This window comes from Trachurus japonicus, chromosome 19 (genome assembly GCF_045865225.1).
Source record: "Trachurus japonicus isolate A0001 chromosome 19, Traja_1.0".
NCBI lineage: Eukaryota > Metazoa > Chordata > Actinopteri > Carangiformes > Carangidae > Trachurus > Trachurus japonicus.
The window spans coordinates 21,636,128-21,656,885 of NC_140925.1; the positions used below are offsets into that span (position 1 = coordinate 21,636,128).

A 20,758-nucleotide genomic window follows, 5' to 3' on the forward strand; every position below is an offset into this window, starting at 1 on the left:
CTTGGTCCACTCCTCTCTAACACTAGTCCGTGTACGATTTGAGATTGTGAGATGGATTCAACACTTTGGACTGAGATATCTACTGAGATATCTCAACAGCTGCTGGATGGATCGCTGTGACATTTTCCTCGAAAATTGACGAAGGAGCCCACCGACTCTCTTGCCATCTCCTGATATTTCCTCTAGCACCACCATCAGGTTGACATTTGTTGGTTTAAAGAGAAATGTCTTGATATCCACAAGATGCATTGTCATGAGAATTGGTGCTGAAAGGTATTCATCGTGATGCAGTAAAAAAAAAAAAAAGAATCAAACAAACAAAACACAACCCAAATGTCCAGGCACCAAGTGTGCAGTAGGAACCGTGGGGGGTGGGGCTGCCCTGGGCCTCCTAACGGGTTCATCTGGTCCTGACTAAACGTAAATAAAGCGTCACATGGCGGCATGGGGCCAGATGTTTGTACGTACAGGGGAGTAGATGTTGACATGTGATAGCCAGCAGGTACTCATGCTTGGAAAGTGAAGCAGAATAAAGGGTAACAGAGTGGATGAATGCTCATATTCAGCAGTTGTTCTTGGTATTGCTTTACATTACATGTCCTATATAGTTTCCTATTTACTCCCAAGAAAGAAATCTAGAAACAGACTGAACTTTTGGAAACTGTACTCAATTGTTTTTTTTTTTTTTAATCATTTACAGAATAACTTTCTTTTGACCATTGCTGTTATACCACAGCAGGTCAGCTGATACATGGATGTATAATGGGTTTATGAGACATTTTTTCAAGGAACATTTTTAAAGTTCTTTCTAGGAAATTCAACTTTTACTGCACAATAGAATTTGCTGTTACTTTCCTCAAATTAATGAGTAAGCAAGTTCTTACCACGTGTGCTGTCACAGGACATTGTCCTTTTCTTTATCTCAGTCAGAAATTAAACTATCATTTCCCAGAAGCCCCCTTGTAAATTATTGAGAAATGTACAAATCTGGCATTTTTCTTTTCTCATGTTCTTAAAATATGTGTTTATCCTAAATTTATCCCAACTGGAATCAACATTATCAGGTCACAAGTTACTAAATCCAAAGCCAGTAAACAAGCAGCTTGATTTGCTTAGAACTGGGCGCTGTGCCGTAAACAAACCAAATCAAAGGGTAATGCAACAGAGTGGAGCGGTCAGTGCTGTTTGTTTGGAGCCGAGGGTCGACGCCTCTTGAAAATGAGAGCATCTCGCCACAAAGATTGTCCCTGCATGACTCAGAGTGTGAGCTGCCCAGAGAGACGCTGCATGCAGAGCTGTCAGTCAGCCAGGTGTGGTATTGACAGAGCCTCTGTGGAGCGGCTGAGGGACACAGGTAGGCCCCTGAAGTGTCTCACTCAAAGTGATGGGAGAATGGAAAAGAGGGTAGAGAAAGGGAGGGGGGGCAAAGGGGTGAGAGTGAGAGTGTAGGTGGTGGGGTGGGTACGCAGTGAAAGATGTTATCACTTCCATCTCCTCCTCTGTGTTGGTGTGAAGGGAGTCACTGAAAACAGATGACCTACATTCTCTCTGAGACAGACTCAGCAGCGAGGCCTCATGCATTCAGTAGGAGAAGAGAGAGAGAGAGAGAGTGTGAGGAGAAGGTATAGAAAGAGGGAAACGGGCAGACTTCCAGTTTGACAAGGCAGACATGAAAAGGTAGAGACGCAGGCACACAAAAGGATACAGGGAAAGTTTTGACGGTAATCCTCTTCGACTCTTCTTTCCTTCCCTCTCCAGCGGTTATATAAAACACATCTAGAATTCTGTTCTATGCACATCAAAAGCCTGCACCGCTTTGCAATCTGCATATATGATGTGTCCGGGGAACAGCAGGAGGGGTGTGTGTGTGTGTGTGTGTGTGTGTGTGTTTGCGCATGTGTGTCTGTTTTTGTGGGAGGACTGTTTGAGTCAAAAATAAGCTTCTTTGGAGAGTACTTAGATGACTTTGTGTTTAGATTAGCCACTTGGATCTGCGACTGCTGAAGTCTTCAGAAGAAAATCACATTTTCCTCGTCTGAGACAGCAAATATGGAAGTAATTATTAAAAACAAAGGAGCCGGTTAATTTAGTTTACATGGAGCTGTAAGCTCGTTCAAGGTGGAATGGCTGAGTGAGACATTACACTCCTTGAATATACATGAATTAAGCAGTCACGGTGTTGTGCAGTGGTCTCTGGGAAAAAAAAAAAATCCTCTCTTGTAATGACTTGGAATTGTGGATGCTGTCAAAGGAATAATGTGACTGCAAATGAAGTCATCTCAGGAAGATCAGAGCCTCATAATTCAACCCAGCATTGTTTCCTGTTTCACTGCTGCCACCTGCTGCTGACAAAGTGCAAATTTAGGCAAGCTGCTGCTAGGGGTATTTTATGTCAGCAGCAGTCAATGCATTATTGGCTTTTTAATTTAATTTAATTCATTTTGTTTTTTCAATCTTTAATTTTTACATGATTTTGTTTTGTATTTTCATAATTGCAGATATAGCCTATGTGATGTCTTGTCAGTGAGCCACATAAAAGAACAAGAAAACACGCAAACAGCAAAATGCCCCACTCTACACATCACACATCATAACACAAACACATCTCTTAGTGGACATTCATACTTGGGGCGTCATATACCTCACCGAGTTGAGCAGGCCCCCCATACACACAGGCTATAGTCTTCACTGCAGTGGCCCCGGTTCGATTCCCCCTCTCCATCTCCCCATTTCCTGTCTCTCTGCCTTAAATACCCCCAAAATAGCTACTTTAAAAAGAAAGAAAGAAAGAAAGAAAGACAGAAAGACAGAAAATGTTCACACTTGACAGGTGAAGGGTGATGATGGGTCAGGTCTAGACCTTCTGCGCTGGACTCACCTCGGAAACCCCGGGTGCCCCCGAACCACGCGCCTCGGCTCCCGGGAGTGTCGAGCTCGGTCCTGGGTCCTGGGTTCAGGTTTTAGGTCGACGGTAGGTCAGTCTGGTCCTCAGGAGTGTAAGAAGGAGTGGAGCTGTCATATATCATATATCTATGAACGCTTCTCACGTGACGTCATCTTATTAACACAGCTTAACCATTAACAACACAGTTTAACCACCACACCTCTTTATTACTTCTCACTGACCCCTATGGGCCTACTCCTAACAATCTTGAATGTAAAAGTTAAGTGTAGACTTATCAATAACATAGCTGCTCAAGCCCAAATATTTCAGTTTTTGTGTCTATTTGACAGGGGCAGTGTTGGATTGTAGCAACAATGCTAAAGTAGTAGCCTACATTCACAGTCCCCTATATGAAACAGGTCAAAATACTCAAGTACAAATATTGCAGTTGAGAATAAAAATGCTAGTATGTTGAGTTAACTGTGATGTAACATCTGGTTTGACCTCAGCAAATGTTTGAAATGCATCTTTAAAGTGAAATATGTAAGTGGTGAACATGGATGTATTATAATAGATCCATGGTGGTGAAACACTGCAACATTAACTTCCCTTCAAAAACTGTTCACAGTTCAAAGGCAGCTCACAGCTCCATCTAGTGGTCGTCCTGCCACCGTCAGCACTTTGTTCGATGCACTCCCTCAGAGCCGACGGGACCAAATCTTACTCAGAAAACAGGCATATTTTGAATTTTTAAAACTTTAACCACCGAATATCACAGTGATTAAATTAGTTGTTATTTCCAGTTTTGTTTCTCTTGAAGAAAAATTGAAATTGAAGCTATTGATTATCATGTTTGCTTGTTTTTTTGTGACAGAAAACAAATAAACATCAGTTGTTGGAAATAATGGTTTCAAGTGTATTAGCATATTCATCTCACAAAATGTTCTGAAATAGGTAACATTTTTGTTCTTAAGAAATATACAGTAGGTATACAACACCTATGAAACCAGGTAGTCTTGTTAAAAAAGAATCAAACAAAAAACTTTCTCTTCATACCATCACGTTCAAGATTTAGTTACAACTCATTCAAAAAAAATTAAAATATTCATTCAATATATAATAATATTTATTCAATGACATCAATGGTTATGGCATCATTGTAATGGTAAATCGTATGGTATATGTAATGGTAAAACAGTAATCGATGACCACGTGTTGTAAGGTTATAGGTTTGTCACATTTGAGTAAAGCAGCCGTCATAAAGGTTTTGCAAGTTTCAACTAGTGAATGTATTAATGTTTAGAAAATCATTAACTGATTATAAGCCATTAATGGGAACATTGTTTTAATCATTAATTAGCTGTAAATGAATTTAAGACTTTTTAAACCCTGAAGCTTTTTCCCAGGATGTAAGTGATCATAAGGTTTGATCACATGTCTGGTAACCAAGCAACTCAGCTGTGTTTTTTGTTTTTTTTTAGGCGTGGAGGGGACTGAGGTTGTTTTAAACTTTAACTAAAGCCATTATCTACTACCTTTTATAATGGAGCCTTATTCGAAAGTGGTACCAAAAATCGAACAAGGACAATTTTCCAACCTTGGTAGATGAAGGTCTCACCATTAAATAAACTAAAGACCTTGGTGGATCACTGTGCAAATGTTTAATACAGAGATGACTTATATCCCCGTCACACCGGCTCAAGCCATTAAGAGAAATAATTCAACATTTTCATTTCGTTTCCCATTTCCACTTTTTGTGCAAAGTTAAGTGAAGCGACTGCTGCAGCCTGGTACTGAGTGTACAGACGGGGTGTGGTGCAGGGATGTACAATCAGCTCTCTCTGAAACAAAGCTTCAATCACTGTCAGACAGTGTACCAAGTGTAATGCACAGGCTTTCCCCTCCTCATCTGTTTACAGTCTGTAATGAGTAACCGACCAAACAATGTCTTGCATGCATCCGTCTTGTGATCAGTCTTGTCTTCGCCTTCCTTTCTTATCTTATGACTGTCTCCCAAGCGTTTCCTTATGTCTCCCACCATAAATAACTTTGAATCATAAACAACAGTCATGAAATGAAACAGCATACAGGAATTAGAAATGTGGTATATTTAACATTCAAAGAAAAAAAGGCTACACTGATTTCATATTGATTGATTGAACCCAGGCTCTTTCACACCGTCAGTGTCCTGCTGCTCACATATTTGCCCCCCCGAAGCTTGGAGCCGATGCTGGAGCTCTTCCTGCTGCTCCTCACCGATCCTCTCTTCAGCCCTTCCCTGCTGGACTCGCTCTCCGTGGGCGTCCGTCCGTGTGCTTTCCCCTCAGCCTTCGCTCCCTCGTGCTTGATGTTGCGGAGGTTCTGGCACTCGCAGGGGGGCTCTGGGGACAAGTGCCTCTGGTTGGAGCAGAACAACTTTGTGGAGCTGTAGAAGAGCTCTGCGCAGCTGGAGATGGCTGCGACGACCCCTACTCCGAAGTAGAAGCAGAGGAAGATGGTTTTCTCTGCGGGGCGGGAGGTGAAGCAGTCCACTGTGTAGGGGCAGGGGAAGCGGCTGCAGGGGAACTGGGCCTCCACCTTGAAGCCATACAGCCACCACTGTCCCACTAGAAAGCCAACTTCTGCCAATATCCTGAAGGCCACATTGATGATGTAGAGCATCTTCAAATGGCGTTCCTCTCTGTACTCCTGGCAGCTAATTTGGCTGTATTTAGGGCGGTTGCTCTTCTTGTTGTGGTGATGCATGGCGTACATGAGGAAAAGCAGCGAAGGTGTGGCGATGAGGACGATGTGAAACACCCAGAACCTGTACTGGGAGATGGGGAAGGCCATGTCGTAGCACACCTGTTTGCAGCCCGGCTGGAGGGTGTTGCAGGCAAACTCCTCTTGCTCGTCTTCAAACAGGTCACTGGCAACGGTTCCCAGGATCAGTATCCTGAACACGAGCATCAGCAAGAGCCAGAAACGGCCGAGCATCGGCGAGTGCGCCTGGAGGTTACCGAAGAGGTCGCCGAGGAAGCCCCACTCACCCATGATTGTGGCGCTGTGTCAGGTATCAGGATTCTTGGAAGACTGAAGAGTTATCCACCTGTCCTCCTCAGAGCAAACGCAGTATCTGGATTCAAACAGAAACCAAGACTTTATTTTATAATAGCCATAATATGATTAACTTGCAGTTCAGTGACTTAGGGTTATTATGGTCCAAGGTTTAGGTATCTGACTGATATTGTTCACACTTCAAAGGCTTAGAACTAAAAATGAAACTGCACTGTATCACCTGTAATTGCAGCAATTCAGGTACTTTGGTCAAGGAAGAAAAACAAGTGCACTGGCCTTGTATGTATTTTTTCAGTTTGTGCATTGGAGTGGCTCAGAAACAGAGGTGCCAAAATGTCCAAATACTGACCAGTATATTTTGTAGCAAAACGTTATGTTTGTACCAAAAGTAAATATACTTTGTGCTGGTTATTTTCCAAAAATCTGAACAAATTTTATAAATACTGTTGTAACACATGTGGAATTATCATGCAATCCAATGGTAGCTTTGGACGTTTTATTTACCTTACGTAGAGGTATGTGACATAACAGCCTTAAAAATCCTATTTCGGCCTCCTCCCGTTTGTCTTCAATCAGGTGGGTCCTCAGATAAAGCAGCTGTAAGCCTAAATTAAAAATAGCATCCAGTTACATCGTAAAGCTCATGCCCATACCATTTTATATTCCTCGCACTTGCCCTGCAAAGGGCATGTGATGAGGTTTGCAGCGCTTCTCTAATTGAGAGGGCGGCAACAGTTAAGGAAATTCCTGTTACGTCCTAATCTGTGACCATCTACAGCTCCAGACAGAAGTGATGTTTACCCAAGAATGGCAAACTCTTGATGAGCATTTCAAAGAGCTTCCTAAATGGCAGGAAGGATCTGCTCCCAAGCTGTACCACCAATTTTCCTGGTCACAGGGGACAACATGAGAACATGACTAAAACACTCTGATTCACTGTGTGTAATGTGTGTTTCATTCAGTTAGCATGTGCCAGTCAAAATAACAGTTCAACAAGTTCAGGACCCGTTCTTTTTAAAAGTATAACAATTGTTATGATTTCAGCCTTTCCAATGACCTGTTTGCTGGTGTACCTGCCAGATGAGCAGCTCATGCCAGTTGGATTACTGACAGCCTGGCTTGTACACAGACAAAATCAGTGACATTAAACAAGAGGTCAGCCTTCAAGCAAGGTTTCCAAACACACTGCACAACCAGTACAAAAACATGTTAGCTTTATTTTTCAACATATAAAAAGAACAGCCATTGAAATATTTACAGGACAAGACAATACATGTGGATTACAAAAGCAGAAATATTGAAAACAATAAGATCCTAATAATTTTAAAACTTAAACTCTGGACCTTGGTTAAACACAGATATAACTGGGCCACGAGTGCATTTCTTTATACTTCTGTTTTTTCAACAATTTAATCGTTAGTAAATACAGACTGCAGATCTAAGGTCCATTTAAGCCATGAGAGTAAATGCAAACATGCTTCAAGTAAAGCAATATTAATCACATGGCACAAGCTGTATGACGTATGTATGTATAACTTTCTAAATAAGTGATCTATAATATACAATCTAAAGTGACCACACAGACAGAGAGGCTAAAATTTAAAAGTCTTCATCCGAGTCAGAGTCTAGGTTGTAAGTTACAGGTTTCCGGGCACGTGACGGCTTGTTCTGCTGTGCCAGGGCAACGGGAGCGGCTTCTTCCTTGTTAGAAATATGGAAGCTGTCGTCGTCGTCATCGTCAAGCCATTTCTTTGTTTTCTACAGAGAAAATGTAAATAGCAAAGTATTAATACAAATAAATATCAAAATAAAATAAAAAAGTAAAAAGTAGGAGGTAGGGATGTCACGATTATACATTTTCTTGGTCCGATTATTGTCAGAGAAATAATCACGGTATTACGATTATCACGATTATTATGCATTAATTAATTTCACAACACTATGAATGTGTAAAATCAAATATAGTCAAAATATAATTATGTTACTCATTGTTTACACAAAATATTTCAAGTATCTATTAATATAGGACCAGTTATTAATCCCCAGGGGAAATGTTTGAAATATTCAGGTCATAAATTGTTATCTATACCAAATGTTTACGTTTATTTTAATCATTTTTTGTTTTGTTTTGCTTTTTTTTTATTAAAAATGACACTCTAACATTTAAATTCCTACCAATTCAATGTTACGTTAAATGGACCAGTATCTGTGCATTTACCTTTGTTTTGGCGCACATCTGCCAATATGGTTCCAACATAATCTTTTTTGGGAAGTAACGGTATTTAGGAATCTTTACGATTAAATAATTGTGGCGTTTAATACCACGATTAATTGTGAAAACAAGTAATGGTGACATCCCTAGTAGGAGGACTTATGGTTCATGATAACTTCTCGAAATCTGGCGTCAGCGTGAAAACTGACCTTGACGCCGGCAGTTGTTTTGCCCTTCAGGCGGGACATGAGGTCGCCTGAGCTGCTGTCGGAGTCGTCACTGTTGACCTGTTTCCGTTTAACAGCCTTTCCCTTCGCAGCTGCAGGTTTAACTTCACCCTCCGAGTCACTGGAGTCAAATGAAGGGACCTTCTTGGAGGCCGCGCTGGACGAAGGTTTGGTCTTTGACAGAGCGTCCAAGATAGACGGCTGCTTCACATCTAAGAGAAATGAGCAGGGAAAACAAGCCGTGCTGAAAACGGGCTCCTATTCATCATATTCATTTAAGACTCATTATTCTGAGCTGTTTGTAACTAGATTGAACACATCTCGTCTAAATACCTGCAGCCTTCTTCTTGGGTGCAGGTGGTTTCTTGGCAGCTGCTGCTTTCTTGGGGGCAGCCTCTTTGGTTTTACGTTGAACTGGGGCCTTGGCTGCAGGCGCCTGATCATCTGACTGAGCTGCCAAGTTCCACAGAGAGAAAAACAAACAACCAAAAAAAACAATTAAACCTCAGACTCATTTTTCAACTTTATCACATTAGTCTCCTGTGTAAACACTTACAGCTTGACTTGGTGTCTGCACGTTTTACTGTTGCTTTGCTCTTTGCTGCCTTTTTCCTGCATGGAAATGGAAAAGAAAATGGAGGGAAAATAAACTGACTGGTGGAGCCTTGATGTGAAAGAAGCTTTACACATTAAGTCTTTAGTGTCACACTCACGCAGGAGCTGCGGCTTTGGGAGGCGGAGCTGGAGAGTCCATGTCGCTGATGGCGGTGGCGCTGGGATCCGGGAGGAAGCTGGTTTCATCGTCGCTGATGACAGCTTTCCGTTTTGGAGCAGCCTTCTTACTCCAGTCATCAAATTCATCTTCACTGTCTGTCTGACTGTACTTGACTGCAACTAAAGAGAAGAGAGAGAACAGGTTGATTTAGCAACTCTGCCATGTACTGCTGATTTTTTTTTTTCCAAAAACAAAAATGAGAACAAGAAGTATGTTTTACTAACAAATGAGTCACCAAACAGCTGTTGCAAAGATCAGTAAACAGAGATAAAGCTAAATAGCTTTAGGAAATGACTTCTATCAGTGTTTTAATTCAAAACCCCAAAACACACTGGCATGATTAAATCTTGCCTCTTGGTCTGGGTACGGGAAATACTCAGTGTGAATATTCAGTGTGTAGAGTCTTTTCAATTGAGAGGATACGCCAATTCTACGTTATCAGTGATGATGGTGGTGGTGGTGGTCAGGGACTTAGATTCACCTTTAGTTTTACGTTCCACACGCTCCCTAGGGGCGACCACTTCCTCTACCTCCACTTCATTGTCAGACTGATCGTCGGACTGATCGTCAGACTCCTGGCTGGACAACTTGCTCTTCTTGGGCTTCTGGGTAACAGGCTTGAACTGAAGAGTGGTCTGTGTGCCCGTCTTTGAGGCTGCTGCTGAAAAGTATGATTTTTAGATGATGTGTTTAAAAACGGAATGAGGCAGGTTTAGATAAAGTTCTTCCTAGTGTTGCAGTGTGTAATACTTTATAGTCTTCCTGAACAATAGTAATGTTGTTAGCAAACTGTAATATAACCAGCAGTATCCACATAATCTTGTACAGTGTTGCAATACAAATAGAAGAATTCTGTCCATCTCACTTTATTCTTTTGACACCTCAAAGTCAATGGCAACACATCACCTGAGTGAGTTTGTTGTCATGTCAAAGGCGTGGAGTAATTGTTGCTAAAAAAAATTCAAAAATGGCACATGTGTGTCTCATCTGCTCCTCCTCACCCTTTTCCTTAGGCTGGGTTTTGGTTTTCTTGCCTAGTCGTGCAGCCAAGCCGAGCTCCTCACTTGGAACTGCATCCTCTTCATCTTCTCCAAACTCCATCTTAACCACTATGTTTTCACTCTGCAATTGGAGAAATAGAAAAATGTGAAATTATTTGGAGAAGTGTTGTGATATACACATAAATTGCAACACCGAGAAGTGTTTGTGTTGACAGTTGGAATAGGTTTGTTGATTCTTGTCAAAAATCAAGTCTGAGAGATATACCTTGATTTTCTTGCCCCTCTTTGATTCTCCAGCCTTCCTGTTAGCTTCGGCTTTCATGTTGCTGGTAATGCGTGGAATGACGCGGCGACCCTGGGGCGTGGGCAGAGTCTCCTGCTTCACTTTCACTGCTTTGGCTCTACCGGCCCCTTTTACAACAGTCACCTTGGCATCCTCCTTTTCTTTGGCCTCAACACGCTGAACACAAGACAGGAGGGAGAATCAGAGGCTGGCTGATGAGCAAAATGTTCAACAGTGACATGACTGAATGAAACCATGGTTTCTAGTATGTAGAACTAAAACCATGGTGGACACAATAGAAATGAAGAAAAAATTGTATAGAGCGATGTTGGGACTACAGATGGAAATTAGCCCTAGTGGCTAAATCTGGTACAACCATCTCTTTTCTGTTCTAAAAGTGATTAATGGTATTGTATACTGTCCTGTATTAATAAACTAATGAACAGTCAGTACCTCCAGCTCCTCAGAGAAAGCAACGAGGTCTTCCTTCCACAGGTCCTCTGGACTTTTCTTCTTCAGAGTGTTCAGCTCCGTCATCTACAGAAGTTGACAATTTAGTTTAGATGGGTGAAACCAACTTTGAATTTCACTTTGCAACCGTCATGTTGCAGCACAGCTGGACACCACACCTTAGCATCCCTCTGTTTGCACAGCTCCTCTTTCTTCTCCTTAGTCAGGAACCACATGGGCATGCTCAGCAGGTAGTTGTAGTCCGGCCCACTTTCGTCCTTCTCTGCTGCTTCCTCTTCCTCCTCCTCCATCTCCTCCTCATTCTAAAAGCATTAACCAAAACACAGATTATTATTTGTTCAGGTGGAGGATGATTGGTTAGTATTCCTCACTGATTTAGGTGAAAGCCATTTAAATCAAAGTATCCAACCTTCTCTTGATTCTGTTTCCAAGCCTTGACTGGATCAGAGTCGTAGCCCATCTGCTGCAGCATGCGGATCAGCTCCTTCTTTGGCTTGTTCTCTGTAAGTAGATAACAGTATTATTATTTTTGATCATTAAAACACACACATACACTATGTACAATAATCAAGACGTTTCAAATTTATATTTAACTTGGCACAAAACACTATAACTTATTCTTAATAAAATATAAACAACTTCACTTTCTTGTTTGTTTTTTTAATTAATTTATAAGTGCAACAAAAGTTATATCAAGCTACTAACCAATGACCAAAGTGCCCTCGATTTTCTCCAGGATAAAGCGAGCCTGGTTGGTGAGCTTAGCGCTCTCTGCTCCCAGCATGCCAGCCAACCATTCCTTTCTCAGCCCATAGTACTTCATCCTCAACTCAAAGAAGTCCCTGAGCATATCCTGCACAGAATCGTACTTCTTCAGGCTGCCCACGTGGTCAAACAGAACCTAAGAAAAAGGAAAACAAACAAAAAAACAACAGTAAGATTCTGACATCTGGCCGCTCTATTGAAAATAATCGATGGATGGCTATATGTGGTAAATGGACTTGCACTTGTATTAGCACTTTTCTAATCTCGGACCCCTCAAAGCATATTCACCCTTTCACACACATTCATACAGTGCTAGGCACAGCACAGGAAACTAACCATTCACACACATTCATACACCCAATGCACACTTCGGGGGGGCAAGTGTGGGTTCACTGTCTTGCCCAAGGACACTTCCACATGTAACGACCCGCTCTACCTCCTGAGCCATTACCATAGAGTTGCAGGTGAGTGGATTCTGGAGCTTGAAGACTTTATGGAGGCCAGCAGCTTCTGCCTCCCTCAGCTTCTCCTCTGTCATCTTGACCACAAAGCGCACGGTGGTGTCGGTGTGGTACTCCTTGTAGTCCGTGATCAGAGCAGGAACCTTCTCTGTGCCGTTCAACATTGGCTCCAGCACGTTCTCCTTGTAGGTCTACAAAGTAACGTGAAATAACATACAGAGGTGAATAGCATGGTCTCAAAGGGACTCCAAATTAAGAAGAATTCATGACACGAGTGATGATACATCCAGAATACATCCCTCATAAGGCTGAAGTTGTAGGGACTCACCTGTGTCCAGGTTTTGACAGGCAATTCAGAGATCTCAATGGTGGTGGAATCAATGATGGCAACCTCTCCATTGTTCATGAACTGGTTCTCCATCACTTTATCAATTGTGCCTTTGAAGCCTTTGTAGTTTGGAAGCTATGAGTGAAGAAATGAAAATTCAACCTCATCATCTGTTTTGTATAACACAGAACAAAAGATAACAATGTCAGCAAGCACAAGTCACTCCCTGTCCTCACCATGGGCAGTGGCTCATCACCGCTGAGCATGCGGTGGATGTTGGCGATGATCTCTCGGACGTCATAATTTGGGATCTTGCTGGCCCAGCCTGTGCCGATACCTTCCGCACCGTTCACCAGCACAGTGGGGATGATGGGAATGTACCACTCTGGCTCTACACGCTGGTTGTCATCAAAATTGTACTTGAGCAGATTGTCATCCACCTGGGGGAAAAGAAGGCGGGCCAGAGGGCTGGAAGGACAGAGAGGAGGGAGATTTAGTTAATCACCAACTACATAAAATAAAATTAAACTTCACATTCCTAAGCGATGAGGCCTGGAGCTCCAGATCATTTTGTAGGATACAAGAAAGCTGCGGACCTGAGCATGGTGAAGATGTATCGAGGGCTGGCAGAGTCTTTGCCGCCATGCAGCCTGGTTCCAAACTGGCCCATAGGCTGCAGGAGGTTCAAGTTGTTGCTTCCCACAAAGTTCTGGGCCAAATTGACAATGGTCATCATGAGAGAAGTCTGAAAATGAGAAGCATTAAAGAAGATTAGACCATCAGTGTTATCAAAACTGTATAAGACAGCTAGAATTTTGACCAGTCAGTATATCCAATCCAATCCATTTTATTTATAAAGCACAATTTAAATAAAGCACAAATTATGAAAGGCTGTTTTGAAAGTATTCCTCCCCAAAAGACTGAAAGAAAATGTGCAATAGCAAAACAGTTGTGGTAACTGAAAATCTATAAAGGAAAACACATACTATGTAATTGCTATATTAATAATAATTTTGTAACAATAGGCTACATTGATGCTGAATAGATTAAAGAAAGCTTCTTGGCAAGTTTACAAAAAAAATTAATCGTAAAACTAATTAAGACTACTGTAGCTGTAGAGTGTAAAGTCATGTCACCTCTCCATGGTGGTAGGCTGACATCTCAGCCACTGAGCCGGCCAACTGGGCCACCTTCACTTCCCTCTTGTCATTTCTCTTCAAGCAGCAGAACAGCACCTTCCTCTGGCCTGGTTTAAGACCTGGCATACACACACACACACACACACAGCAGACACACATTAGACCACCCGCTCAGTGTAAAGCGTTTTGTTCGTGGTGATCATAATCATTTCACGCACCATCCACCAGGCAGGGAATCGACCTCTCATTGTCAGAGTTGGAGAAAAGTACCAGCTCCTTGTTGATGAAGTCGTTGTAGGAGAGAGACTTGGTGGTCTGGCCGTACAGGTAGTCCTTTGAAGAGACGGCAAAAGATACAGTGAGACTCAACTGAACACAGAGAGAAATCAGATGCAGGCTACAGGTGGTTGGGATGTTACCTCAGGCAGGTTGTGCTCCCTCCGCTGGCGTCTGTTGGTCATGAAATTGGTCAGCCACTCTTTGCGTTCTTCCACCTTCTTCTTGCTAAAGGCCTGGCAAAAAAAAAAAAAAGACGCAAGAATAAAATAATAAAAAAATAAATTTGGGATAACTAAAAGCGTATCCTGCAGTGGGTAAAGTGTACAAAATGAGGTCCTCGAGTCAAAAATAAGTAAATCAAGCTTGATTTGATTCTCCAAAAGATGAGCCAAACATTTGTATAACATCTTACAAGGCTAATAGCTTCATCGTCTTCAGGTCCACCATACTTGAATGGAATTCGATGTCTCTGCATATCAGAGAAGTATTCCTTGGCTTCCTGCGATGTGCTGGTTCCCAAACCTGTATCCGTGAAGTCCAGAAAGAAAGACAGCCTATTAGATAAAGCATTACAATGTACACAACTCCAACCGGGACATTTCTCAGGTATGAAGGTTCGCTTACTTGGCCTTTTTACTACCACACAGGGGTTTGTAACAAACCTTTGTAGTATTTGATTTTCCAAGATTTGGGGTTAGGCTGGCTTTCCTTCCATTCATTGAATTCAGGGATACTGTAGAAAGACACCTGCGATTTCTTGTGAGTGGCCTAAAGAGAGAGAAAATAAAATGTCTTGACACCTCATCATACAAATGTTCACAATAAAAAGCACAGACCAAAGATTAATTCAGTTCAGAGGGCTGCAGGGTTCTGTCACCAGATGGCAGTCTTGTTACAAATTCAAGCAGACTACATTTTGGATTGCCATCAGGGCTGGAAATCAGTTTCCATCCATTCAATGTGTATCTGTGAGTGGCAACTACAAACAAAAAGCACCACATCCTGTGAGGTCAGCTACCTTGATGATGGGGGTGATGAACTCCTCCAGGAAGTTGTGGCGCAGCAAGGACGGCCAGTTATGGTGGATGAAGTTGATCAACAATCCCTTAATGTGGGAGCCATCTTGATCCTGCCACAATCATAACAATGCAGCAGAGTCCAGTCATCTTGATATTTAAGTAACAAATAAAGCTTAAGAACAGTCAGCACAGTAAAACATGTCACGTATCACTTGATAGTGGAATCACACCTGATCTGTCATGATCATGAGCTTGCCATAACGCAGAGTCTTGAGGGATTCTGGGTCACTGTAGTTCTTCTTGTACTGAAGACCGAGGATCTTAATGACGTTGTTTATTTCAGCATTCTCCATAATCTGACAGGGAAGACCAATACAAAATGCAATTTACACTTTCGGCTGTTTGCTAAACTTACAGAAACACATTACTGAACAGCAACAAGAGAAATAAAAACATATTTCTGCTTCAGTTGAATCATCATGCAAGTATGATTTTGTTACATTTAAAGCAGATATCAGTGGCACGGCCGTTTCGGCTAATGCTGTGTTCAAGGCAGGCTTTTGAAACCGTAAGTTACAGCTTCAAGTCACAACTACGACTTGGTAGCGTTCCAGGTAACCCGTAGCTCGTGTTTTTACCGTCCTGTTGTCTGTGAAAGTTCCCTATAACGGCCACTCGTAACTTCCGACCCGTGAACTCGTACCAGATGGAACTGGTATGACTTCACAGGAAGGAAAAACACAAAGTACGAGTTTCCTTGAACGCACCATGAGTTAGCAGCCCCCGCCCTTGTCAGGCATCAATTGGTCCTCGTGCTACGTCACCACATTCACGCGCATCCCTTGGCTGCACACACAGCCCTTCATGCCGTTCTCTCCCCTCATTGGATAACACTTGTATCCCACAAGGAAAATTTTCTCCTCGGGTTACAGCAGAGCAGAGTGACGGAGAGACTCGTGTTTAGGCTGAAATACTTCATGTAAGTGATTGCTGACGGAAAATAGGACTATTTAGGACTTATATTAACAAAAACATTCCACTGATATCTGCTTTAACTTGAGTAGACAGTGTTTCCCACAGGATTTCAGGAGATCATGGCGCGACCGAGGGGGGGGGGGGGGGCGAGGCGAGCGATATAGTGCTACAGCTGAGCAATTAGCGCGCTACAGCGCATTTAGCGTGTGCCCGTGTATGTGTGTCTATGTGCGGGCAGAGATGGTGTTTTAAATAACCATGTTAGCGTTTCACCAGCTCTCATCTCTGCCAGTCAGCCTCTCAAACTGCCGCCTCTCTCGTGTGCGCAGCCTCGTTAATTAATGGGAAACACTGAGTAGATTTTTTCGGACACTTTTTACCTGTCTACAAAGACAGGAAGCTGTGATCTAATAACCATGAGGCAAGTTCTTTTGGGCCTGACCTGCTTGTGTGAAGCCTCACGGACGTTGAGCATTTTTCCTCTGAGAGGGAAGACGCCATAGCGATCCCTACCGATGACTCCCAGCCCAGACACAGCCAGTGTCTTGGCTGAGTCTCCCTCAGTGAGGATGAGCGTGCAGCCGATGGAGTTCCTCCCACCTGCCACAGAACATTGTTATAACAGGACGTGAGCCATTTGTGTTGGACTGATATGGACAGACAGGGGCCTGGTATAGTGGTATACAGTACCTGCATCATTGGCATCATCCAGTTTAGGCACCCCCTTGATTTTTGTGTGCTTGACAGCTGAGCATTTCTTGTTCAGCTGGGTTTGAGCCTTGAACTTCACCCAGTTCATGATACTTTCCACAATCCCACAGGTTGTGGCCTATGGAGACAATGAAGGGCAATTAGTGAAAATGAGTAATGACACATCTGGGGCAAAGAATGGAAAAAACTGGTGTTTGTGTTATTAGCACCTGTTTAATGAACTTGTCATTGAGCTGACAGGTGGAGCCAAAGCTCTTGTGCTGCAGAGTCATGTTCTCTTTAGTCTGAGAGTCAAAGGTGGGATTCTCAATCAGGCAGTTGACAAACAGCCACATGTGGTTCTTCACCTGGAGGGAGACAGTGAAGCATACTCACTTAGGTTTTCATAACAGTATATTCAAAAGCAATTTAGCCATTCAATATTGCTCCAGCTATGACAACAATGTGATGATGACACTTCTTTAGAAAATGGTGCAAGTGTTTACAATACAACTCCTACCTGGAAAGGCTTGACCACCACGCCAGCTTTGTTCTTCTTCTTCACCACTTCAATAAGCTTACTAACCACCTGGTCAGCAACATAGTCAACGTGTCTCCCTCCCTGGGTGCAGAGGACAAAAATAAGATCCCATTTAGAGAATAAATGTCATAATTCTTAATCACAGTGACACAAAGTGGCTGGGAGAGTAGCCAAACTTGTACTTAGCTGCCAAAGGAACCTGGTCCACTAGCTCAGTCTGTCTTAAAATGATTCATAGCTGCTCAAAGATGTTAATTTAAGCAAGGCTGACAAAATAAGATAAAAATCAAAATTGACGGTCAGTTTTCCATATGAATAATCAAAAAATGAAATTATGGGTTTGGCATGTAGGTCACAACCCACACTCATTCCTCAGTCACGGACACACATTTATAAGATAAACTAAAATAATAAATACACTACACAATACCTAATACAATAAGACATTACCTTGGTGGTAGCGATACTGTTGACAAAGCTGACTTGCTGGAAGCCTTTCTCACTCATGGTAAGGCAGACCTCCCAGCGCTCACTGACAGCCTCATGGATCACGACGAGCTCGTTACCAGTCTCATCAACCTTGTCCTTCAGATACATGTCCACGTAGCTACGGAAACCTGTAACCTGGAGGACAAGAGCGGGTATCTTAGTCTATGTCACATGACCGAAGCCATACAGGCTGATGCAATCATCAGTAAACTCATATGATGTTAGAAACATTTGGTATGCAGTAACATTGGAGTGAAGTTAAATTTTTAAGAAATCAGTTTGCATGAAATTTTGAAATTGCATTTGTGGTCTTAACATTTGTTGAATCAATTTTTATTAAATTACTGGCATTTGGAAGGATAAATAAAGCCATTTCAAGTTTAGTAAGGGAAAAATGATTAGTGATGGGAAGAAAGCAGGAAACAGAGAGTAAGACAGTAAAGTGAAATAGTGTGGTAACTTACTGGCAGCCTCTTGCCATTGAAGAACACACGGACACCTTTGGTGGCTCCAGCAATGTCGTAGGCCCTCCGAGTCATCAGAGCCACTGTGTCCTTGTCCAAAATGCTCATCTTAAACTTGGGCAGATCTGGCCTGAAGGTGATGCAAGTGTATTCCTCTCCATCAAACGATTTGATGGAATAATCCCCCGCCCTGCCCATGTTGTCAAACCAAGTCTGTGGAAAACATAGACACATTGTAAAATCACATTTTTCCATTACTGGTTATAAAAAAGCAGATCTAGGCTGTTTCCCCTCACCTGCTTGAAGGTCTTCTTCGACTCTTTACAGGCAGTCTCCACAGTGAACTTAGTGCTGAAGATATTGCAAAGCTTAGCACCATATCCATTACGCCCACCTATAGAACCGGTATTAGTGTGAGGATTACTGCTCAGAATTTTTCAACCTCTCCAGTATTATGATTTACAAAAATATATTCCAGATATGATCAAAAAACTGCACACGACACATGTTGCTTACGAAATGTTACAATCAATAGCCCAATTCAACAGTTCTCACCGGTGACTTTCTTCTCATCATCGTCATAGTTACTGGAGGTGAGGAGCTGTCCAAAGATGAGAGCAGGCACATAGACCTTCTCCACCTTGTGCTCCACAACAGGAATACCCTTCCCATTGTTCCACACACTGATAGTGTTGTTTTCACTATAAGAAAAAGGGGGGGGGACACACACTGTTCATAATGTATCACCCCTGTTATTTGACAAACTACAAACCAGGGCACATTGTGATAGGATTATAGAACATGTTGAGATCTAAACTGGTTGCACATGAATGTTTATTACTCACACATCAATGTTGACTTTGATGCAGGACATGGTCTTGTCCCTTTGCTTATTGTCAGCTGCATTTACTGTAGGGAGGAGAAAAAAACAAATTGATGCATGAGATGAGATGCTGTGTCTTTAAGATCATACACACCATCTCTCATGAGCTCTTTACTCACCAAGGATCTCATCGAAAATCTTGTAAAGCCCTGGCACAAACGTCACATCACGGTTGTTCAGTCCAGCATCTTCGTCATACACCCACATTTGCTAAGGAAAAACAAAAAAATCAACCATCGACAACACAGATAACATATACATTTATAAAACATGAACCATGCTTTATTCTCCTGCAGGCTGACATCCTGCAACTTTGCAGGGAGAGTGAAATTCTACAGATAATATCTAAAATAGTCCACCCTCACATCAGCCCCCATGGGATTTACTGGAGGACTCGAGATCAATACAGGTTACTTAGAGCAGCCATCAATTTAAAAAGACACTGGCATAACTGTGTGACTTCTTACTTGGGTGACGGGCTCTACAGAGCCTATGTAGGAGTCTGGTCGAAGCAAAATGTGCTCCAACTGTGTTTTCTTTTGATAGATCCTCTCCACAGACAGCCGCTTTGGATCTTTCTTTGTCTTTTGCACCGGCTTGTTTTCAAAGAAGGTTTGCTGCAAATGACACAGAAATATCAAGTGAATTTTTTTTTTTACATAATTTTTAAATAAAACTTTCAGTCCTGTTCACTTGCATGGATAGTTTTTCAGAGTTGGGGTCCCATGGCGACGTTACTTCCTGCGTCCTACAGTCTACCACAGTTAGGTTACATTTCAACTAGTTTGAAAGTTTAAACACTGCTGACAACAGGTTCACACCAATATAATACATCCATGGTTCACACAGTTCATCAATACTCAGTAATTATAACTGTGGCGTTGTCACAGATTGTAACATTGTGGCCTACATCACATTTTATGCCATATGGGGGGTAACTTAGGGGGTGGGGGACTTATCATCAATAAGTTACATGGTTACTAATACATGCATGTTTTCTCGACGTGCGCCTTTAGTACGTTGCATTAATTTGTTTTAAATAGCGTTAAAAAATATTACGTCAATGTTGTGCTACACGACTGACGATTAACAACTGTTAGCTAGGTAGCCAACTCCAACCGTTGCCTCGGTTTCCATCTCTAGAAATCACAGTTAGCTTGTTCGTCGGGAAGTTAGCAACATGAAAAAACGAACGCAAAGTTACCTTCAGAGGGTCTGCCATTCTTCTTGTAAGGTTAATTACCACCCCTAACTTAAAAACTAACGACTGAACCACTACGTTTAATACCTGGCTAACCCGTACAACAACAACCGCTGCCTGGCTGCGCTGAAACCCAGTGAGTCAGTCGAGGGCCCGCTTTGAAAATTCAAAACTTTACGGATACATCTCCCGCCAACCTGTTTGCACCAATCAACGAACGACTTCCTGGTGATATCCTCCAATGGGGAACATACAAACGAACAACCAATCAACGGCCGCAAAAAAGGCATGAGCCCGCCCATGAGATCCTTGCAGCCAATCAGTTTCCCCAAGAGATTTTTTTTTGCAAGATGATGAATAGTGGGGCCAAAGACGGTTTATAAATGTATTGAATATCTTTGGTGGGGCGAAGTATTTGTATTTTGTTGTTATTCTCAATGAAAACTGTGAATTCAGTTCTCTTTTGATAATAATTTGCCCGAAACGAAATAAACATGACATTTGATAAAGCTTTGATTGTGTGACTGGTTATTAGTTGGACTAGTGATATTTCAAAGGTGCTCATGATCGACCAACAATAAATACAACACTGATAAAAGTGAGCTGAAGCCATA

The 20,758-nt window shown here is 42.2% G+C and overlaps 2 protein-coding genes across 4 annotated transcripts; both read right to left on the reverse strand.

Annotated features, from left to right (window-relative positions):
- Window positions 1-4,884: 4,884 nt before the first annotated feature.
- LOC146967965 (gap junction delta-3 protein-like) lies at window positions 4,885-6,005 on the reverse strand. Its single transcript, XM_085761722.1, has one exon. It carries the CDS (start codon window positions 5,915-5,917, stop codon window positions 5,057-5,059), a length of 861 nt encoding a protein of 286 aa, XP_085617848.1. The 5' UTR covers window positions 5,918-6,005; the 3' UTR covers window positions 4,885-5,056.
- Window positions 6,006-7,069: 1,064 nt separating this feature from the next.
- top2a (DNA topoisomerase II alpha) lies at window positions 7,070-20,284 on the reverse strand. 3 transcript variants are annotated; one of them, XM_085762308.1, is made up of 35 exons: window positions 20,148-20,284; window positions 19,411-19,560; window positions 19,063-19,153; window positions 18,906-18,969; window positions 18,616-18,761; window positions 18,357-18,454; window positions 18,061-18,273; window positions 17,558-17,731; window positions 17,087-17,188; window positions 16,797-16,934; window positions 16,567-16,705; window positions 16,319-16,476; window positions 15,132-15,257; window positions 14,901-15,011; window positions 14,545-14,650; window positions 14,295-14,404; window positions 14,023-14,115; window positions 13,822-13,936; window positions 13,601-13,722; window positions 13,061-13,209; window positions 12,701-12,932; window positions 12,465-12,599; window positions 12,127-12,327; window positions 11,616-11,811; window positions 11,320-11,411; window positions 11,069-11,212; window positions 10,893-10,976; window positions 10,422-10,616; window positions 10,157-10,277; window positions 9,637-9,810; window positions 9,094-9,274; window positions 8,937-8,992; window positions 8,714-8,833; window positions 8,363-8,592; window positions 7,070-7,699 (listed from the first exon to the last, which is right to left on the reverse strand). In XM_085762308.1, the coding sequence occupies exons 1-35, from the start codon at window positions 20,163-20,165 to the stop codon at window positions 7,541-7,543; spliced, it is 4,743 nt and encodes a 1,580-aa protein (XP_085618434.1). In that variant the 5' UTR covers window positions 20,166-20,284; the 3' UTR covers window positions 7,070-7,540. The 3 variants fall into 3 exon arrangements, with proteins under 3 accessions (XP_085618434.1, XP_085618433.1, XP_085618432.1); XM_085762307.1 differs by having other exon boundaries at window positions 9,637-9,813; XM_085762306.1 differs by having other exon boundaries at window positions 7,144-7,699; window positions 9,637-9,816.
- Between the last annotated feature and the right edge of the window lie 474 nt (window positions 20,285-20,758).

Coding starts and splice junctions, on each gene's coding strand:
- LOC146967965 (XM_085761722.1), bottom strand. CDS start 5,917: ATGGGTGAGTGGGGCTTCCTCGGCGACCTCTTCGGTAACCTCCAGGCG.
- top2a (XM_085762306.1), bottom strand. Junction 14,116..14,294: donor ACGATGAAGCTATTAGCCTT/GTAAGATGTTAT, acceptor TTTTTTTGCCAG/GCCTTTAGCAAGAAGAAGGT. Junction 10,278..10,421: donor AGAGGGGCAAGAAAATCAAG/GTATATCTCTCA, acceptor CTCCAATTGCAG/AGTGAAAACATAGTGGTTAA.